At 36.6% G+C, this 22103-nt stretch overlaps 1 protein-coding gene across 1 annotated transcript in view; it reads right to left on the reverse strand.

Moving 5' to 3' along the window:
• Positions 1-19667, reverse strand: part of DCC (DCC netrin 1 receptor) — a 1389687-nt gene extending 1370020 nt beyond the window's left edge. The window contains exon 1 of the mRNA XM_031946063.1: positions 19101-19667. Coding sequence (XP_031801923.1) covers positions 19101-19191 — 91 coding nt within the window. The 5' untranslated portion in view covers positions 19192-19667. The remainder of the gene's footprint in view (positions 1-19100) is intronic.
• Positions 19668-22103: the final 2436 nt, after the last annotated feature.

A 22103-nucleotide genomic window follows, 5' to 3' on the forward strand; every position in this document is an offset into this window, starting at 1 on the left:
AAATTATATATATATATATATATATATATATATATATATTTATATATGTATATATGTACGTATGTATGTATTTTTAAAATTTCCTGCCTGCAAGGAGTTTAAAATTTTGATGATATCTCTTCTGTCCTACACCAGATCTGGAGCATATTTGGGATGTGTATCCCGATGGGCACAATAGCTAGCCAAATACAAAAAAGAAAATTGTCTATTTAAAGTTGCTGCAACTCCCATTGGAAGAACTCACTGTAGATTTCATCTATAATAAAGCTGGACAATGAGGGAATATATAAAATAGCCTTGATAGTCATAAGTAGGGCTTATTTCTTCTTTATCGCTTTAATCTAAGACCTTGTTCTATGGTGAATTGAGAATGTTATCTTCTGTATTACTATACATGAAATAAAGATTCAGAAGGATGGAGGAGAATCTGGAGGAGTATTATTGTACCTTGAGAAAAGTGAAAAAGCATTTTATCCATTCCCAAAGACAATTCAAAACACAGTGAGTGTTGCTAAGGCATCTGAATGACCCTAAACCAACATACACATTAAAGAAGAAAAAAAAATCCTCAGAACTGCAAAATTTTGTTCATTTTTTGCAAATATGAAATATGAAATCTCTCCCATGTCCATCTCTACTACTCAGTGACTTGCTGTTATTCAGGAATTTCAGTTATGTCCAACACTTCATGATACCATTTGGGATTTTCTTGGTAAAAATACTAGAGTGTTTTGTCATTTCCTTCTCCAGCTCATTTTATAGATGAGGAAACTAAGACATACACGATTAAATGACTTGCCAGAGATCACATAGCTACTAAGTTTCTGAGGATAGATTTAAATCCAGGAAAATAAGTCTTCTGGACTCCAAACCTAGAACTCAATTCGCTGCACCACCCAGGTGCTGCAATATAATGACTATTAATAACACTAAATGTAGAATATGGGCTGATCCAAGTTTCCTTATATTTATAAGATGTCAATTTTCCATGGAAAAGGCGCTTCTGAATTTGTCAAGATTCAGGATTGGCTTTTGTATCTTTTCAAAAGCAACTTTTTAAAATAACATTAATTTGCTGTGCTTTATGCATCTTGATGGGAGTGGATCATCCTAATCTCTAGCATGCAGGAACATATAAAATCTAATTACAGACAATGTAGATCATAATTATTCCTGCAAACTGCATTACTCAGAGTCGTAGTGGTTTCCCCTATTTAAGAGGAAACCTGTCAAAGCCTCTGTGTTATCTCCTTATCATCTCTATAAGACTATCATAGAGTTGCAGGGATCATTTAATTGTCTTGCTTTAAACATGTCACAATGAACGTAAAGGGTCAGGTTGTAAAGTTCACAATGCACTTTTCAAAAGCCAGTTTTATTATAGTGCAAGTAATTTGATAAGTCATACCTGTAAATTAAAATGTGAACCCTCTAGTTCACATACTAATCTCCTTCTCAACATCATTTAACTCTGCCTTTCTTCCTTAAACTTTACACATTCTTTAAACATGTCATTCTATCATTTGAAACTATTCCCTTCATAGCTTTCAAAGTATAGCCAAAATATTTATGCAGCGGAAACATTTCACATTAAAAAAGGTCAATCATAGCATACTCTCTGGATCCAACATGTCTACAAGAGCAGCCATTTCAATCATCTCTTTTTATAACTTTCTGCTACAACACCTGGATCTTCCCAACAGTTTCACAAGGTGACAATAAATCTCAATAATTCTCCAATCTTTGAATAATATTCCTCATATAAAATGAGTGCTATACCTACTCAGTTCCTCTCCTATCATGCCCCTGGGTCCCACTACTCCCTGAATTTTTTCTTTTCTTTCTTTATTCCCCTACAGTGTCTTCCTCCCTTACCAGCTCCATCCTTAACCATGAAAGCTTTGTTTACACATGCAGGAGACACCCAAATGGTAGAGAGAGAGGATAAGAATCTAACAAGTACAATATGACGATTGCTCAAACCATATCTGGAAATCCTCTTCTAGAAACTGCTTTTAGAAGCAGAACCACAAAACAAAATCAGTTTTGATCTTACAATTATACCTCCTTTTTGAACCAAAAGGCAGTATTACTCAATATAATCACTTACCTTATCTACCAGATAACTTTCTTTCTTTCCAAACTTTTCCAAATATAAAAAAATGGTTTTAATGCTCTCCAAATTAATTTCCCAGCTGAATTTAATTATTTTGAAATTTTATATAATTTATATATCTAATTGTTTATTTACATAAATATCTAATTATTATATAAATCTCTAATTATTTTAAATAATTTCAGTAAAACCAAAAAGCTCTTATCATAGCATCTAACATGTAGCAAAGATTTAATAAATTTTTGTGTCTGACTGATTGATACATATATACATGCATACATATATGCTGATGTGTAATAACTGATGTTTGTCCATCCACATGCATATCTCAAGGCAGATATAGTTGACTTTTAAATGTTTTACATATATATATATAAATATAGATACACATATTTTTTTTTATTTCCATCACTTTTGAGCTCCAAGTTGTTTCTTTCCCTTCCAACCTGGCACCAGAGTTCAACAATTGACATGTGTGAAACTATAGGAGGAGGAAAGAATAATAGCATCTCTCTCCTTGGGCTGTAAGGATTTAAGGAGAAAAATTAAACTTAGCACAGTGCTTGGAATATAATAATTGTGATATAAATATTAGTTATGATTGTTTAGCCCTAGAAATAAACAGGTTGCTGGTACACATGTGATTTCAATAATTCCACCTAAGAAGTCAAGCTGTAGTAGTCAGAGATTTTTCAGAATGTTGTGCAGGCTCCTGAGCAAATAGGACAACATTCCCTTGAGTGGAGGACATCTATCACTTGTTTTTGAGTATAAAAAAATTGGGGTTTGGGGTCACCACACCAGAAACTATGACTTCTGTGGGGGATTCTAATAAAACTAAAGCCCAGCCACCAACTGTGCTGAGCTGATGATGTCTCTGCATGGTTAAAAGTTAATGGGAAGAGTGGCTTAAGGGAATAACTTTGTTAACAGTCTATTTTGGTCTATGCCACAAGAGTACTCTAGGGATAACTATAACTCTTAAATTCCCTTCCTACCCCCGACCCCCGACCCAAGTTGTTAGTGTAGCTTACATTACACAGTGAAGTGATCACATTTTTCCTTGTCTGGCTGGAAGACAGCTGTGTTACAGAATGAGAGCAAACTGTCAAAATTTACCAATTGGAGGCAAGAGAGAGCAAAGGGATGACAGGAAGTGTGTGATACTATCTTCTTAGAACAGAAAGAAATTCAGGTTCTATCTCCCTCATCTCTACCACTCCCATAAAAACATGTTGGATGAAAAAAAAATTCTACTGCGAGGTAAGCTAAACTAAGATGAAGGGAATTAATTTGTCAAGAGCTCAGCTTCTGAACTCTCTCCCATGCTCCACAATTTCTCACAGGACCTAGCTTGCCCTGGAGTCAAGAATATCCCTTCCATGAGCAGATGTTAATTACTAATACCAGGTTGGAACATAGCAATTCTCAAGTCTGAACTTTTCTTTCCCGTAGGCATCAAAGCAAAATATTGAATGAATGCTCTATGACAGGTTAAAAATTTGCCAGAGCACCCCAATTTATTCCAAGTAGCCTCTTATAGTCTTATGATCCAACTAGAAAGATAATATTTGCTCTCCAAAGCTATTTCTTAGCACATTCAAGAGAGAGTGAATGAGAAATGAGACTGTGTGAGTTATGGAAGAAAAGGGAAAAATGGTCTCCATTTTCTCCAAATAAATTATTATTAACAACTATATCCATATCTTCGTTTGTATCCAAAACTATTTATCTGTCCATCTCTATCTGTTTATGTATATATACTATGAATGACCCAAGTTGTATGTTCAAATCTGAATATTATATGTATATACAACACATTTGTATGTAAGTATACTTATGTGTATATAAAAATATAAATATGGTGCACATAAATGCACACAGTGGCTGGAGGTTAGAAGTGTGGATAGATAAAGGACTTAAGTTAAATGATGCTATTGTCCATTTTTGAAGAGGATCAAAATGACATTACTTGGAATGCTTTCCCACAGGTCAGACACAAATAGTCCATATGAACATTTGAGGTAGTTTCTCTAGATAGCTAAATGGAAGGAAGGTGGGATTTTATCTCAAAGTTCATGGATATATCGCAAGCTTATCCCCCCCCCCCCAAAAAAAAAAAAAAAAAAGCTCAGGGACTGTGGTGTATGTACTGAAAATATTTGAAAAGAGCAGTAGTCTAAACTACAGAAAACTTTGATTTTCTTTTTTTATACTCACTGGTTCTAGACTTTTTGAATCTCAATATTCTCATCTCTAAAATATGGACAATAATGTCTTCATATTAGAACACCAAAAAGTTGGTTTCGTGGAGTGGTAATGGCAAAGAAGAGGAGCAAACTTGTGTGATGTTAGTCAGGCTGGTTAGCCTCTCCTTTCTTATCTGTAAAATGAGGTTTGACTGGATGACCTCCAAGGTCTCTGAAAACATGGTTCAATGGTCTTTTCTTGTTAATGCCCCATCCTCAGAGCCTCCATTAGATGTAGAGAATTAGGGGGAAAGGAAAATTCAAGGATAATTCCAAGGTTTGAGTGATCACAAAAGATTCTTGTAGGTTCCATAAAGAAAAACAGGGAATTTAAGAGAATGGAAAAATTTATACTGCAAAATGATGAGTTCAGTTTTCAAATGTGTAATCGCTGTGTAATATCCAGCAAGTTTTAATCTTAAAACTCAAAATTGTGTGACTCAGTTTCTTCATCATTAGAGTGGAAGAATTAGACTTAATGACATCTAAAGTGCTCTTCAGTCCCCAAAATTTTGATCTTGTGATCCTGTGAAATGTCACTAGAACACCTTAGTAAGCAGGCTATTCATGACAAAGGATCTGGATTTAGGTTTAAATTCCTACCTTAAGGCAAGAAAAACAAAGTCCTTTTCTAATATATTGCTTATAAAATGTTTGTGGCCTCTGAAAGGCAGTTTCCATGTTCTAAAAATAGTTTTGCTTAAAGAAAAAAATAAAGAAGTATTACACAACGCTTCTGGAGAGCCTGCTTAGTTTCTTTAAGGACATTGGAAGACAGAGCCTGCAGTTAGTTCATGAAGCAGGTATAAACTCCCCCCACCAGGATGATAAGAGAATTACTGGCTACTTTCATTCAGAATGACCCAGTTCCTGCAGCCAAGCCCCAGGTTCATCCCTGAAGGCAGATTTAAGGCACAAAGATGTAAATCTAGCCACCCTGCCCATCTGACTTATTATTCAGAAAGAAGCTTTTTGAGGTCTGCATCTCTTTCCCCTAATCACCCCATCACAGTTTACCCTCTTCTCCCCTCCCTTGACTTAGAAATACACATAAATAGGGACTCAGTCTGTCTGAGACCCAAGGACCTGCCAGCATCACAGAATATGGGTCAGCGTAAGGTTATTGCAATGAGGCCTCTTTTCTAACATGAGAGTCTATGTGTATCTTTGGTGTTAGAGCTTGAGAGACAGAAAAGGGAGAAAAAGAGAGAAAAGAGAAAGAGAGAAGGAGGGAGGAGGATTCATCACCCCAGGACCCTTTTCAAGTGATTTCCTTTTTCATAGTATCTTAGAGGTTGAGAGGAGGGAAGTGGGAAAAGTGAAAGAATATGGAGAGACCCAGCAGACCCTTTAAAAATGCCCTTTCCTGTCTTACATTGGTGAGAAAAAAGCAAAAAAGCAAATGGAACAGCAATTGAGTGCTTTGAAATGTGCTCATTCCTAGACAAAATGAAATGTATCCCAGCCTCTGAAAAGGGCATCCAGGAAGCTGGGAACTCAAAGAATTGTTTTACCTAAGCATTGCCCCAAACATAACTTAACAACTCAGCATATTAGTAACCTCCATTCTAGGAGTAGTTCAGTATGAAACACATAACGCTCTATCTCCCACCCCACCCGGCCTCATGTGACTGTCTCTGTCTCTCTGTCTTTCTCTTTCTCCCCATATTTTTCTCTGTTTGTCTCTTTCTCTCAAGTTGTGTAAAATAATTATTTTAAACATTCATTCAGTTAACTACTTTACAGTATCTGTTATCCACTGCATGCAAAACACTATATTATATATTAAAGTAAAACAATAACAAACAACAAGAATAATGTCAAGCAGAAAACAATAGCAGAAAGGTATTTTTTTTCCAGTACCATTCATTTCTACTTGAACTTCATCAAACTAAGATGCAAAGACTGAGATTATAATAATGGTGATAATATGAGAAATACAAATAAGTAGGAAAACCAAGGTGATGGCAATAGATTACAAGATAACCTAGAAACTGTAAAGATTTGTGTCCAAGTCTTGCCTCTGACACACTGTGGGGCCATGGGCAAGTTGTAAAATAGTTCTATAACAGATGAGTTGTTAACCTGCATTGACAGAAGGAGTTTCCTTACTTGGACTCCCTCAGTGATAAAATTAGACTTGTGTATTATTTTTATATATAAAGAAGAGCCAAACATGTGGTGCACATTCTTTAATTGATGATACTGGGGATGCTGAGGCTGACAGAGCCTAGGAGTTCTGAGCCACAGTAAGGTAGACCAGTTCAGGGGTCCATTTGCCTAGGAAGGTGTAAACAATCTAAGTCAAAAACAAAATAAGTCCTATGTTGATCAGGGGAGAACCAGACCAGTAAGCAGCCTACTTATTCCCAAGACGGAAGAAATAGGGAAATTCAACCCCAACAGAAGCAAAATAAATAAAATTAAATTTTAATTAAAAAAATAGCAACAGTATCTCGTTTTGCCTTTGTTAATCTCAATAATTCATAATAATATCAGGATGACTCTGTCTTCCAAAGTTAAGATGACCATGTATGAGTTCATATGAATTCTAACAAGCTTAAAAAGCTTGGGTTACAACAAACATAGTGATGGAATGGGTGTGCCATCTACCAAGGAGCTACTTATGTTAGCATAGAATACCTAATAAAAGCTTAGCCAAGATAAATAGATGTTGTTTTTCTCTACAGATATGGAAAATCACAAAGCTTGTTTGCTGAGTCATAAAGAGACAAACCTGAACCACAGAACAGATACCAAATAAAATCAAGAATTCCTGCAATATTGAAATTATCAAAACTATTTTACACATATGTATCTATTCACATGTATATTATATATCTATATGCAAATATATTTTCTCTATTTTGAGGAGGTTGTGATATGGCTAATAGAAATATGTTTTATGTAATTTCACATGTATAAATAATTAATATCATTTTCTTTGCTTTTTCAGTAGGTGAGGAAGGGATAGAAGGGAGGGAGAGAATCTAGAACTCAAAATGTAAAAAGAAAAGAATGTTTTAAATAAATAAATAATACATTAAAAATATTCACAATATCTCCTATGTTCAAGATTCTAGGATAGGACCTTGAGACCATACAGAATTGTAAGTCATAGCCTTTATTCTAGCCTGATTCTGTAAAGAAGTTATGAACAAAATTACTCTAACAGAAAAACATGTTGAAAACTACAGTGAGTAATGTTGGAAATGAACTGGTAGACGGTTATAATAGTCGGACTCAATTCTTCCCTTTTTGTCCCTAGGAAAAATTGACAAAATCTCAAGAATCCAAAATTCAGATCTTTTTCCTAGTTCTTCAGTTTAGCTGGAGTCACTTATCAATTCTTAATGGCATCTAATTGTATAGCTTATTGTGTGGGTTTAATAATAATGCCTGCTATTTGTAAAGCTCTAGAAAAATTTCAAAATGCTTTTATTGCTCTTAGCTCTTAAAATCTTCACAATAACTAAGTAGGACAAACTGAGGCAAATAGATCAAATCGCCCACTTAGGTTAGTTCATGACAGTTCTATTTTAACCTAGGTTCCTGGAGGAAGAAGAGGAGGAAAGGGAAAAGGAAGAGTATAAGGAAGAAGAGAAGGAGGAAGAGCAGTAGCAGTAACAACAGTATAAGTAGTAGTAAACATGGAAATAAAAGTAGTAGTAATAGATACTAGCATTTAAAGAGCATTTTACAAGATAGTTTTATTTCATTCTCATAAAAATTCAGGAAAGGAGGTGCATTATTATCACCATTTTACAGATGAGGAAACTGAAGCAAAAAGAGGGCAAGTGACTTACTATGATCCACACAGCTAGTACAGACCAGATTTAAATCCACATCTTTCTGCTTCCAAGTCCAGCACTCTATCTACTATATGAATGTATCTACTATACCCTTGTTTCCACCATACCATTCTACGTGTGCATACACATGAGCATGAATAAAATTCTTACAGATGGTAGGCAATATGTTAGACTGACTGCCTTTTAAAATAGCCATGAAAGTATATGCTTATCTTTCTTTTCACTAATATAAATTCCTGCTGTGAGTTCAGGTCTGCTATTTCTCTCCTATGCCAAGGCACTTGATGGCAACATGGTATTCAAGAATATGAAAGTGGAATGAGAAATACATGAAGTTGATGAGGGAAGAAGTTTGACCCATTTCTTTAAGGAAGAGAATATCAGACTTCCAATTTCATTTTTCATCCATACTTAACCAACCAGTGAATATTATAATGGAAACATGGCCAATATTTCAATATGCTAAAGATTGAAGTTTCTTCAAATTTGCTAAACACAGATAGTTAATATTCATTTTCAAATAAGGATCATAGAACTGGTGGTGACTTCTAAAATAGCATGTAGACACACATACACACACACACATACAGAATAAATACCAAGCAACAGAAGACACTTGAAATAAGAAAGGTTGGGGAAAGCTTCCTGTAAAAGGTGGTATTATTTGATTGGTTCTATGCTAAAAGAAACAATATCATTAAAGGAGGGGAAAAGATAAATAAAGAGTGATACAATGTTTCAATTGGCCAGTATCACTACAATGATGCATCTAGATAGCACTTTATAGTTTCAGCATTTTCATGTGCATTAATCCTTGATCATCACAATAAGCCCACAAGTGTCTTAAAGCTGTTCTGTTATTTCCCGTTGATACATGGGAAAGTGAAAACCAGAAAAGTGAAGTGAGTTCCCTAGGATCATCACTAACATAGCCAAGAGTAAATAGTGTCTATGTCTCTAGATTCCTCTTTTTTCTGTATCTTCTTTTTTGTCCTTCCTTCTCTAAGGGGACCATGACATCATGGAGGTGATGCCATGATGTGCAAGTGAATAGTTAATACAACTTCATAGGAAAGGTTAGTGGAAAATCCAATGACACTTAGCATGAGACATTATGATTGAGACACTCTTATTAATAGAAAATCCAGAACAAGTAAAAAGAGATCAGAAGAGAAATGAAAATGACTAAAGCTCTGAAAGGCTATGCGATGAAAGATTAAAAAGGCTAAATAGTAGCCTCCTCAGTGAAAACTAAAGGAGGCTCAAAATGATTGATGGCCAGAAATATTGAAAGATCTTAAACACAAAGGAGGCAGAGGCTTACTGAGCATGCAAAGCAGAACCTGCTGCTAGAAGATGGGGAAAATGGGGTGAATGTTTAAGGGGAAAAATGACAATTTTACATGAATTTTAAAGAAACTCCTGACAGTGAAACTGATACACTGTTGAAAAGCTTCCCAAGGGAAATCGTGGGCAGGCTGTCCCTGGAGACATCTAACGCCATACTGAGAAAATGACGGGAAAGTATCCTGTGGGGAACAACCCTTTGGAGACATCAGACTTGAAAGAGAACTCTTTGAAGATTTCTTTTCTAATTTATATTCTCCTGAGATCCTACTAAGAAGAGGGAAAAAATAGTGAAGGGATAATGGATCAAGGACTCCAATAGCAGGGGGTTTGCTTCCATGTTTCAGGCTGACTCATATCTCTAACTAGTCAGTTAAAGTTATAATGCTGTAGCATGCAAGATTCATACCTTAGAGAATCTCTTCCTTATCCAGAAAACTTTTCTTAACATGATCAAGTGAAATTTCTGCATATGTGTGGGTGTGTCAGAAGTCCAAAGTCAGAGCAAATCTCTGAAACAAAGTATTATACTGCAAGGTATCCAGCATAGAGAGGAAGGAAGGAAGGAAGGAAGGAAGGAAGGAAGGAAGGAAGGAAGGAAGGAAGGAAGGAAGGAAGGAAGGAAGGAAGGAAAAAGGGAAAGGAAGAAAGGAAGGAAAAAGGGAAAAAAGAAAGGAATGAAAAAGGGAAAGGAAGAAAGGAAGGAAAGGAAGGAAGAAAGGAAAGGAAGGAAGGAAGAGGAAAAAGGCAGACAACTTAAAATGAGCAGTTAATTTTATCTTAGGGTTTGTTGCCTCAAGGACTTTTTAGAAGTGTCCAATATGTTTCTAAGTTAAATAGTACAACTAGAACTTTTTCTAGATATTATAAGCACAAATAGGACACATCTGGGCATGTCAGTATAGGAACTACTTTGAAAAATCTATACTTTCCGTGATGTACACAAGGTGATTGTAGTTATTTTAGAAGTTATCTAACTTTAAGCCCAAACTCTGGACAAGAGTGAGATACTAATGATCTACTTGTTCTGGAAGTCAGGCTTTCATTAACATCAGTCATCTAGAACATGGTTGAGAACCCAGTAATAAAAGATATTGCTGAGCAATCTAAAGATAATCATAAATGTTAAACTCTATTAAAAAAAAAACCCTAGATTAAAAAACCTATTAAAAAACCTTCTCACACATCCTCATTTTATTGTAGAGGAACCTGAACACAAAAGGAACAGAAAGGGACAGAGAAAGCCACAGAGAAAGACAAAGAGACAAAGACAGAGAGACGGACAGAGAATGATAAAGAGAGACAGAGACAGTGACAGAAAGAGACACAGAGACAGAGAGACACAGAGAGAGACAGACAGATGGAGACAAAGACAGAGAGACAGAGAAAGACAGAGAGAGAGACATTCAGAGAGAGAACTGTTACAAAGCCTGAGTATTACATTCATATGCTCATTCACATCTTACTTATTATTAATTAATGCATAATTTTAGGATGAAATCCTAGTCTATTATAACTAAAAGCAGCAAGTTTGTCAAAGCCAAACTCATTAACAGTAATGGTATGGAAAACTAATGATCTAAAAAGACAAAAGAATGTAAATAAATAAAAAGCAGGTAAAACATCCAAAGAGCAAAAAAAGCTTGGGTTAATTTTGTCATTAATGCCAATAAGTCTACCCTCCTTAATTTCACCTTAGGACATGATCATATTGTGGTATAGTACAATAATTGTTTTTTGTTTGATGACCTTGAGTTATCAAAAAAAAAGTTACTTTTAAATGATCATATTGCATTTAAGAAGGCAGGGAAGTATGTAAAACATTTAGAAAGTTGTCCACCTTAAAATGATTAACATTAATAAATTATATTACTTTGAAAAAATTATGCTTCAGTTATCTGGAAAAAATCCCACATTCAAAAGAATTCATTTGCCTTGGTAGTGCCAAATAAATGAGGTGTCACTGTAATGTATGGTAATGGTTTTAGGGATTTTTTGCTCTTGGCATTTAAAAAAAAAATGCTTCAAGTATATTTTAGTTTGTCCAGAATGTCTTCTCCATAAAATACCTAATTAAACATGGATTCTCTAAGCAGTTGGTATTTTAATAGTATAACATCTGAAATACTTAAGCGATTACAGCAAAACATTGATGGCCTGTAATATTCTGGCAAGAAGAGGGCAAAAGTTCAAAGGTTAAAGGGATAAAAGTGATAGATTTAGTGGAATTGGGGGTTAAGTTAATGAATTAAAAGACTAGCCATCATCATCATGGACCAAAACTATGGAATAAAAAAGTCTTCTAATAAAGCTACAAGATTTCTAAGAAATGATCTGACAAGCAAATTATCAGAAAAGGTAAGTCCTGGAAATTAAGTTACTGAAAATTTCCAGACTACAGTAACATCTCTTTTGTAGGTCAATGGATCAGAGGCCAGATTCTTGTATTACAAATAAAAGAACAAACAAAATTTTATGGGGAAGGCTCCACTCAATAAGACATTAAGGATCATCTTGATAAGGATGCAGAAAGAAGTGTCAAATGACTTACCAGACATCACACAGCTAATACATCACAAAAGATAGACTTGAACCCAGTTTCTATGACTTACTCTAAATCGATTGTCCTGTTTGCTCTATCATACTACTCTTGATGAAACAAAATTCCTTCACATAAAGACCTTCCAATTTAATTGAAAATACAATCCACAAATTGTAGGATAAATTACTAACAATATAGTATTACTAAAAGTGTACATTTATTTCATGGAGTTCTGTACTTCTACAGATACACAAAAATTGACTTTTTTTCTTCTATATTAACATGGCAGTTCAATTGAATTGTGTAACTATTTTGTATCTATTTCAACAGGTCTGTTTACTGGGAGACAAACATAAAACATCACCCCCCCTCAAGAAAATTATATACTACTAGGTATAGGTCAATAACTTGAATGTAGGTAAGCAAATATGAGATAATTTAAGGAGTAAGAATGCATTAAAAACTGGAAGGTGATGAAAAACAAGGAAGATTCACCTAAAGAAGGCAATGGAAAAAAATAGAGAATGATAAGAGTTTTGAAAAGCAGAAAAAAAGGAAGCTATATAAATTAGACATATAATATTGAATTCTGGGAATAACCATTAATCCACTATGGCTAATATACAGAGTCTCTGCAAAAGTTTAATATGAACCAAAGACAGAAATTTCAGAAAGAATCAGACTGACTCAACAATACACAATTTTCATGAAGGATGCATTGTGTCTGTCCACAGCTTGCTGAGTATTTTGCTTATAATGTAAATTATATTCATCTTTTTCTTTTTGCGTATTCACAATCTGATATACCTTTTCACTGGTTGTCCCATGATAGATTAAAAAGAAATACTCATGTTTCATGCTTCTGACCAAAATCATTCTACCTGTACTAAATGCTTCTCAAAGGCATATGAACACCCAAAAATTATTTAAAAGATGTTTTTTACTTATTAACTTAATAAAATCTCTTCTATGAAGGTTAGAAAATTAAGGTTTGCTTTACGTGTTACTGGTAAATCCATATTAGCTCCTAATGATACTGTATTTTCTTTTAAATTCTTACAGACTTTGGAACCTAAATAATACTGATTATGTTGATACCAGAAATGTTTTTACTGCTAACAATAGAATGGCAAGCATGATATATAGATTCATTCTATTCATTTACAGGAAACTTTTACAGTTAAACTGTTTTGATATTTTCAGTTAGGCAAAAACAATATTTGTAAAACTTAACTGAAAAATTTAGGACAACAAAACTTTTGCTTCTTCAAAGTATCAAGTCATGGATCAAATGACAGTGATAGAACACAGCATTATTTCACATTGACAGTCTTACCTGTATACCATATTACTTCAAGGAAGCCAAAGAGCCTCCTATACCTAAGAGATGGGAGCTGTGACTCAAAAGGGATGGATGAGATACAAACAATCAGACTACAGAATATTTAACCACTGTTGTGTTTATATTTAATTCTGTGTTTCTCAATCATGGTTTAAATGAGATTTGAAGCTACAATTCATTAAGGTACAATTGTTGTGAAAACTAGCAAAAGTCTCAAGTCTTTCTATAGAGTATCAGAATGCAGAGAGAAAGATTGGAGAAAAAAAAATGAAGTTCCCTGTGTACATTTTATGAATTGGAAATGTGCATGGTATTTACCACTCTACTTCAGGGATTACAGTATTTTCACAGAACCAAGTGACTTTTTATCTTTAGTTAATTAATCACTGAATCCTCAGTAGGCTTATGCCATTATTCTTTTTACCCAGGCACAGCTAAGGTTTCCAGAAATTTACATATATTGTTCATCTAAAAGATTATTTTATGGGTTGGATTAATCAATTAAAAATTCATCATATGAATCAATAGTAATATAAAATACACACATACACACAGAGAGACACACATACTTACACATAGAGTGAGAAGAATATGTTCCCAGCCCACACCAGGGTTCTAGAGTCAAACATGCATTACTGCTAAATTTTGGGATAGCTAAAGTCAAATAAATTCACATGAATTTATTTCCAAGAGTTGTGTTTTTTTGATTAGGCTTCTCATGATTTGACATTAATGTACTATTTGATCAGAGAAGGACAATGCTCAAACTCTTTCTTCTTTGTTAATTTTTTTCTTTGTAGAAATAGGCAAATGACTTTTTCTTCTAATGAACTGATCTCCCTTACAAAAAAGATGAGTTATAAATTCCATTTTCAAGAATTAATCTGACAAATTCTGAAAAACAACTACACAATCTGATTTCCAAAATGTGGTATTTAAAAAGGAATACCTAGAGAAGAAAGGTTTCAAAACGATAGAACTGACATAATCCATAGAACTTCCTCTTAAAATAAAGGGTCTATATTATGAGAGACTGAATTTTATTATGGTCTGGTGTCCTGAGGGTATAAGTCACTAGGTAGTAATAATACTACCACCACTGTGATATTATTTCACTATTATGAAAGCTTTATGAACTGATCCTGAGGTAGATATTATTTAGATTATGGAAACATAGAATGTAGACCTGAAAGAAAGTAGAACATCTAGTCAAATTCTCCCACCTTAGATATAATGAAACAGTGACAGGGAAATGAATTATCCCAGGGAACACCAATAAGTAGATCATGTGGTACTAAAGAAGAAATACTGTTTCTAGACTCAGAAGACCTTGCCTCATTAGACCTTGCATCATTCCTTAATCTGATGTTTAACAACCTGTGTGACCTTAGGCAAGTAACTTTAGCTTCATAGACATTGGTATCTTCATATGAAAAATAAGAATTTGGATTAAATGTCCTCAGAGCTTTTCTAACTTTAATCTTATGCTCCTAAATAGCAACAACTAGATCCCAAAATTCTAATGAAGTGAGATGATTAATGAAATCACTGTTTTGCTCCATTCCTTAACACTCTACCTTATGTAAAATAAAATATATATTTTCAAGATAATTTGTCTGCAAAAATTTCCCAGGAAAATCTACCACTCTGTATCAAGTAGAAATACCATAACTGGGTATTCATTCCTAATAGCTTGGCACTGAATTGGACAGTTCTCTCACTGCTGGTGCTGTTTCTCACTGGGGAACTTACAGTAGGGCTTCATTTTGGAATTAAAATGGGATTAAAGCTCTTACCCTCCAAAGAAAACAATAAGGAAGTTTGCTGAGAGGTTAATTTACCAGAGAATAAATGTAAATCCTAACATACTGAGAAGTTATAAATCTCTCCACAGAAAAATGCCTATCAGCAGCTCTGTCCAGCCCAGCTTTTAAGAGCATTAAACCAAATGCACTAAGCCTAATATATTCACATATAACACATGTGGTGGCCGTTTCACATGCTTCATAACTCAGAGGGCAAGTGCTGCTGTGTGTGAAATGGATGCTGTGACAGGTCACTAGTGATTTATACTGCACCACTCAGAGAGGAACTGAATGCCAAGTTGCCCAGACACCAGGAGGTTCTGACATAGTCTACTTGACATCATACCTACATGTGTCTAGATTGAATCTCTCTCCTTCCCCAGAAAAAAGGAGAAAGAGAGAGAGAGAGAGAGAGAGAGAGAGAGAGAGAGAGACAGAAAGAGTTCAAAGAATGTCTAGGTTTTGTATATGTAGTCTCAGAAAGTCCTATGAAATTCAATTCTGAGTCTTATAAAGATTTTGTTAATGTGGACCTAGTAGTTTCACTAACTCTCTCTCTTTTTCATTTAGCAGTAGATGCTGTGCATCTTTGAATTCACTGCATTGCTTTTTTAGTTCTTCAACTATAAAGAGTTGACATTTGACAAACAATGGTTAAAGCAGACTAAAAGGACTTCATTCTCATCCACAAGTATCATTTTCAGCACCCAACACTGACACTGTACAACTATGGTCTTTGTTATATAGTTTTGTGTGTGTGTGTGTGTGTGTGTGTGTGTGTGTGTTTTAACAATTTCTTACATCTCCAAAGCAGCTTTGGGCTTTAGTCAGCAAGTGTGAAAGGACACAGCCCTATTGTGTTGGCCTCCATAATCCTTTGTTACCAATCAACAAAGTCTTTAAAATGCCCTGCTGAATGGGAATTTTGCCAAATAACAAACCAGCTCCTTGGCCTTATTAAGGGCACCTCCTACTGGTCTTTTCATACAATGAATTATGCTTTCTTCATTATCAGTCCCCTGCTAGGTTTCTGAAGGGAGAAAATAGCTACTAAGAAGAGGACAGGAAATTCAGATTAATGAACAGAAGCTAGAGTCACTGGAGTAGTATTATCTAAAAAAGCAGGGTCTTCTTTACTTACTACTTGTGCATTTACAAATATAATAAGGATATTTAGAGATGCTTAGAATTTTAACTATTTAGATGCACAAACCTACACATTTATAAAGGCAGGGATGCCTTCTATGTTATGATTTTTAGGTACAATAAAATCTTCTGAATTTTGAGTTAAAAGGTGATAGGATAATTCTGTTCTTAGGACTGGTCTAAATGTTAAGGGTGGGAGGATCACTGCGTGAGGATAGACAAATTACTTTTCCAATTTGGACCACAGTTTCTTCATTTGTAAAATGAAGGCCATGAACCAGATGACCTCTAATGTCCCATTCAGCTCTAACGTTGTGGATTTTATGGTTATCTAACTTGTACTGAAATCTGTGAAAGAACACCACCCTTATAGTCCTTTACTCCCCACAGACAGAAAGCACTTGTTTTGCTTGTTTTCAAAACATAATCAAAGTAACATTGCAGTCCCTCCAATACCTCCAATACAGCAATATCCTTGATATTTCAGTGCCTTTCCCTTCCATGTTCTTTCTTACTTCTCTACCCACCTTCAAGTAAGCGCTTAAGATATAGAGAATTTACACTGGTCGCCCCCCAAAACTTCCCTTTCCCTGATCCATATTTTTAAAATGATCAGACCGAGTCTCTGGTCTGTCAGCCCGTAAAATGGAAATTAAAAAGAGACACCTATTCATTACCCGTCTCTGATGGCCCAGGGCCCACCTTCTGGGAGAATACTTGCAGAGGACAATACTACATCCAAAAGAGCCTGGAAGTAAAGGGGTGAGGACCCCGAGGACTAGAAAGGAAATAAGCACACATACACAAACACACACATATACAGAAGCATACCCACAGGCACACAAACGCACTCACAGATCTGGATAGGCGCGCACGCACACACACGCACATACACAGAAACAGGTCTGGACCCAAACGCACACATGGGCACAGACCCCCGGCCCACACGCGAACGCGCTCGCGCGCACACGTACACACACATATGCACAGACACACACACAGAGAGACACACACAGACGCAGAAAGAACGCTCCGGTTCATGTGGACGCTCCTAGAAACCAACAGCAGTAGTCCAGGTGCCACAGCAATCCTGGTAGCTTCAGGACCTAAGACTCGCCCTAGAGCTGACAAGTCTGAAAATCTCCCCACACCAAGAGGTGTTTTCTCCACTCCCAGTCCTTTGCAGGCATATGCCGCACTTTGCTGCGCAAAGAAAGCACAAATACGGCACCCGGAGGCATACTGGTTGAGCTGTGACTTTCATCCTAATTTATTATTAATTTTCGGGATGAGAGGGGGCTTCCCAGCACCACACTTTCTTCCTTCTCCTTCCCTTGCCTTCTGGGCTGTGTATTTTCATTTTGGACCCAAGAAAAGGTCGTTTCCTGAGGGGATTTGCTTTCCTTCCTTTCCGCTCTTTCCATCCCTCTCTTTTCCCCTCCGCACCTCCCCTGTTTCCTCCGCTCTTTCTCCAGGGCGCCCACACACTTGTGGGGAGGCTCCGCCGAAGCCAATAGTGGATTGTAATCATTCATTACAATGCTTTTGATGCGTTTGACCGACGAATCCCCTAGCTCCTCTCAGCCTGCTGCTACCGCCCGGGGGCCTCTGAGTATCAATTCCCTCTTTCTCTTTCTCTGGCCCAATTCAATACACAACCAGCTTTGCCATTTTTAATTAGAAACTGTGCCTGCCAAGTGCAGAGTGGAGAGCGAGCCAGTCAGCTCCGCCGAATATCAATCAATCCGAGTTGGGAGACTGACGCTCCGGAGGGTTAGGGGTTGTTGGCTCGCGAAGTAGCTTCTGCCCTCTGCTTTTTCTTCTCCATAGCCAACCGCTCCACCTGCCCCTGATGCTCTTGGAAATCAGTACCCATGCCCCAAATCGACCTCATCCCCCAAATTCAAAATGCAAAAAAGCGCGGTCATCTTTCCCTCCCCCCTCAAATCTCAGTCTTCACATCCAAGGTGGCAAATACCAAGAAAATAATCAGAAGCCAAGACATCTAGTTCCTTCTTTCTCTGTTGTCGCTGTTTCTCTATAAGTCTCTGCTTCTATCTCTCTGTCTCGGTCTCTATCTCTTTGTCTCGCTGTCTCTGTTTCTCTTTCTGTCTTATATTACCCACATTTCTTAAATCCATGCCCTGTGCTCCCTTTCTCCTCCCCTTGTTCTAATTTTCTTCATTTCAGTTCCAGCCTTGTAAGGAGGCAACCTTTAACCACTCCCCCCCAACAAGCATATACACACATGCCCCTTCTTGCTTCCCCCAACCTCTATCATCTCCCTCCAACAGCCTGCTAGCTTTGCAGGTCTACACTGATACTTAAAATAAATAAATAAGAAATGCATTTACACAGAGAAATACATATATATATATATATATACATATATATATATACATTTATGCATATGCAAAGCGGCGCCCCAGTCCCATGCCACCCCACCCACCCTTAACCCAGAGAGAAAAAAGTGTGCAGTCTTTATAATCACACCGGACTAAGGTGAAGGTAGGGGAAACGCAAAGAAGAGAGAAATATTTCGGAATATTTCAATAATTTTTCCCCCTAGAAAGCCCATCCCACTCTCTCACCCTACCCCACCCCCCTTAACCAGTTTTCTCTTTAATGAAGTGAAAAGGTTAAAAAAGAGAGGAGGCGGGGGGAGAGGGAGAGAGAGAGAGAGAGAGAGAGAGAGAGAGAGAGAGAGAGAGAGGCGAAAGAGAAAGAGAAGAACCACTTACCGGTGACTTGAAGATGCAAGCTGAGCAGGGAAGCCCCGAAGAGTACAAAAGCCAGCTTTGGTACCCAAACACATCCAAGACTATTCTCCATATTTCAGCCAACACCTACGGAGATTTTGGTCCCGGGCACCAACAACACTCACACACATACACTCACACACGCATACACTCATGCATACACACGCACTGAGCCCCTTCTGCCTCCTCCTCTTCCACCACCACCTCCTGCTCCTCTTGCTCCTGAGTCCCCTTTCTCGTGCACAGACAAGATTATCAAAAAGGGGAAGAAAAAAGTTCCATCCAGTCCCGGAGCCCCCAAGCCCCAGAAAACTAACTCAAGGGAAAGGAGGGGGGAAGAAGGGAGGAGGAAGCTTTCTCCGATGCTTGCGGATCATCAATAAACAGGCATATCCTGAAGAGAAGAAGGAAAAAAAAAACACCCCTCCAAAAAAATCAACAATCCTTTGGCTGAGATGTGAATTAAAAGGTTGAGCCTGGTTCCATGTCTTCGGCTGTGTAAAGTTGAAAAACAAAAATCTACCAAATAGATGGTGATGATGATTTTCTTCTCTTGGAAGAGGGGAGGGGGGGCGTGCGGAGAAGAGGCGGGGGTAGAAAGTGTTGTAAGGCAAGCTCTCACTTGTTACTGGAGCTGTCCGCCAGCAGTATGTGAGCTGGGAGTTGGAGCTGTACCATCCATTGATCCAGAGAAGTGGAAGGCTGGAAAGGAAAATGTGGAGAACGGAGGGAAACGAACTGGATCAGGCAAAGATTCCACAGGAAGGGGGGAGGGTTGAAGGGAGGGGGTTGTAAGGGAAGGAGGGAGGGAGAGAGAGGAGGGTGGGAAAAAAAAAAAGAGGAAAAAAAAGAGGACGGAGAAGAGGCTTTCAGCAGCTGCATTCGCTTGGTCTACATATCAATGAGCAGGGATGCCCTCTGTGGGCAAAGCGTGGGAAGTTACTTTTCTCAATGGATCTGGTTAATACAGCGTGTGTTTTTGCCTTTTCTGCTATCACTGTTGACATTCGTCTTCAGTGAAATCATTTTTTATTATGCCATATACCTCGGCTGCCATGTTAGGCTTAGTTAAATGTCCTGCCTATTTACTTCTCTTGTCTGAATTTATTTCAAATCAGAAAATTGTATAGCTAGAAAGAATTTTAGGGACATATAATTCCTCTGTCCCTTTTTAATAGAGAAGGAAATAAGAGCCTCTCCAAAATAAAATGGTTTGTTGAGTTCATATAGCTTACTAGTGATAGTCAGAGAATAATTGGATTTTTAGAAAGGAAGGAAGAAAATGAAAAGTGGAATGAATAGATGATTGGGAATCAAGAAACTTAGGTTCTGATCATTCCTCCAACATGAGTTAAATGTATAACCTCAGGCAAATCATTTAAAGTATCTGAGCCCCACTTTACTTAAACAAATGTCCAAAGTTCTAAGATCTTGTTCCTTTTGCTTCTGCTGTGAAAGAAAACATTGAAACTCAAGTGGCTAAAGGACTAGATTAGAAATACAGAACTGAAATTGAATCCAAATTGCCTATCTATTAATGTAGCGTTTTCTTCTGTATTATTAGTACTTCTTTCTTTTTGCTTACCTTATACCTTCACAAGCAGAAATGTTAATGTACTTTGCCTAAATTCCTCTGAAATTGATTACACCATAAAAGTGATTACAAAACAGTTGGGAAATGTGATAAATAAAGACTGATATATTTTTTTCAGGAATCTGGAGTTCCACAACCTAATTATATGTATTTATGTTTATCCTGTATTTCTGTTACAGACTTGTAAGCTTTTTGAGATCAGGGTACTAATATTTGCATACTCTACAGTGAATAAAATAGTATCTTACCTATGATAGACTAATAGGAGAGGGAGAGAGAAACATAGAAAGAGATGTAAAAGGAAGGAAGGAAGGAAGGAAAGAAAAAAGGAAGGAAGGAAGGAAAGAAGAAAGGAAGGAAGGAAAGGAAAGGAGAGAAGGAACTAGGGAGGGAGGGAAAAAAGGAAGAACTAATACAAGCATCTAGGTGGATTGAACAATATCCTCTCTTCTTCCATCTATCAAATGGGATACTTCTCTTGTCTCCTCTATTTGTCTCTGTCTCTCATATTTCTTAGTCAAGGAAAGACTGGATATAATCCATGTCCCTCCTAAAGTTTTGATTATATTAACAACTGATCAGATTCTCTAAGGTGCAAAGACCACTGTTGCTACTTTTTCTGCTTCCTGAAAAAAAAATTGTTGAAAAAATGCAGCTACAACATAGTTGGCAAATTATCCTCCAAACTACATTGGAGGAATAGTTCTAGAATATATTCTCACCTCTTAAGTGGCCTCTTGCTTTCCCAAGCTCTTCTATTCAGCTCTTTGCCTTGGATAGCACCACGGTCAGTAGAGTTAAGGTTATAGTGTGAGAAAAATGGATAGGGAGGCAAGTATAAAGCAAAGATAGTCCTGCTTAGAGAAAGCAACCCAGTTTAAACAATATTCAAAAGATCTTTTTGAGTATAGATTTGATACATAAAGTATTGGGTCTGAATCCTGGCAGTAGAATCAACAGTGAATTACAAACATCATTCTGAATGTCCTGTAATATAAAAATAATATTGTAGTACACAAGATCCAGAAAAGCACTCTTTCTCCCTACTCATTTTATGTAAGATCCTAATAAAGGCTTTATGTCAGTTTTCAAATTTTCAGTTTAGATGAATTATAAAGTTCTTGGAGACAATCTAGAGGATGACAATGAAGATGAATGTGAGGTCTTCAAAATAGACTTTATGGTGAACTGACCTCTATTGTTTGCAAATAAGTTGAGATGTGTTTTTGAAGAAAACAGTAGAAAGATGATATTATTTGCTCTAAGGAAGATTGCATGAATTCCTGGGATTAGACAACAATAGAAAACCAATTTGAAATGTGTAGGGAAATTGACTTAAATGTCCAGATATTGTGATTGAAATAAAAATGAAGAATTAGTTGGAGTAATGT

This window comes from Sarcophilus harrisii, chromosome 1, assembly GCF_902635505.1.
Source record: "Sarcophilus harrisii chromosome 1, mSarHar1.11, whole genome shotgun sequence".
In the NCBI taxonomy this organism is placed as follows: Eukaryota; Metazoa; Chordata; class Mammalia; order Dasyuromorphia; family Dasyuridae; genus Sarcophilus; species Sarcophilus harrisii.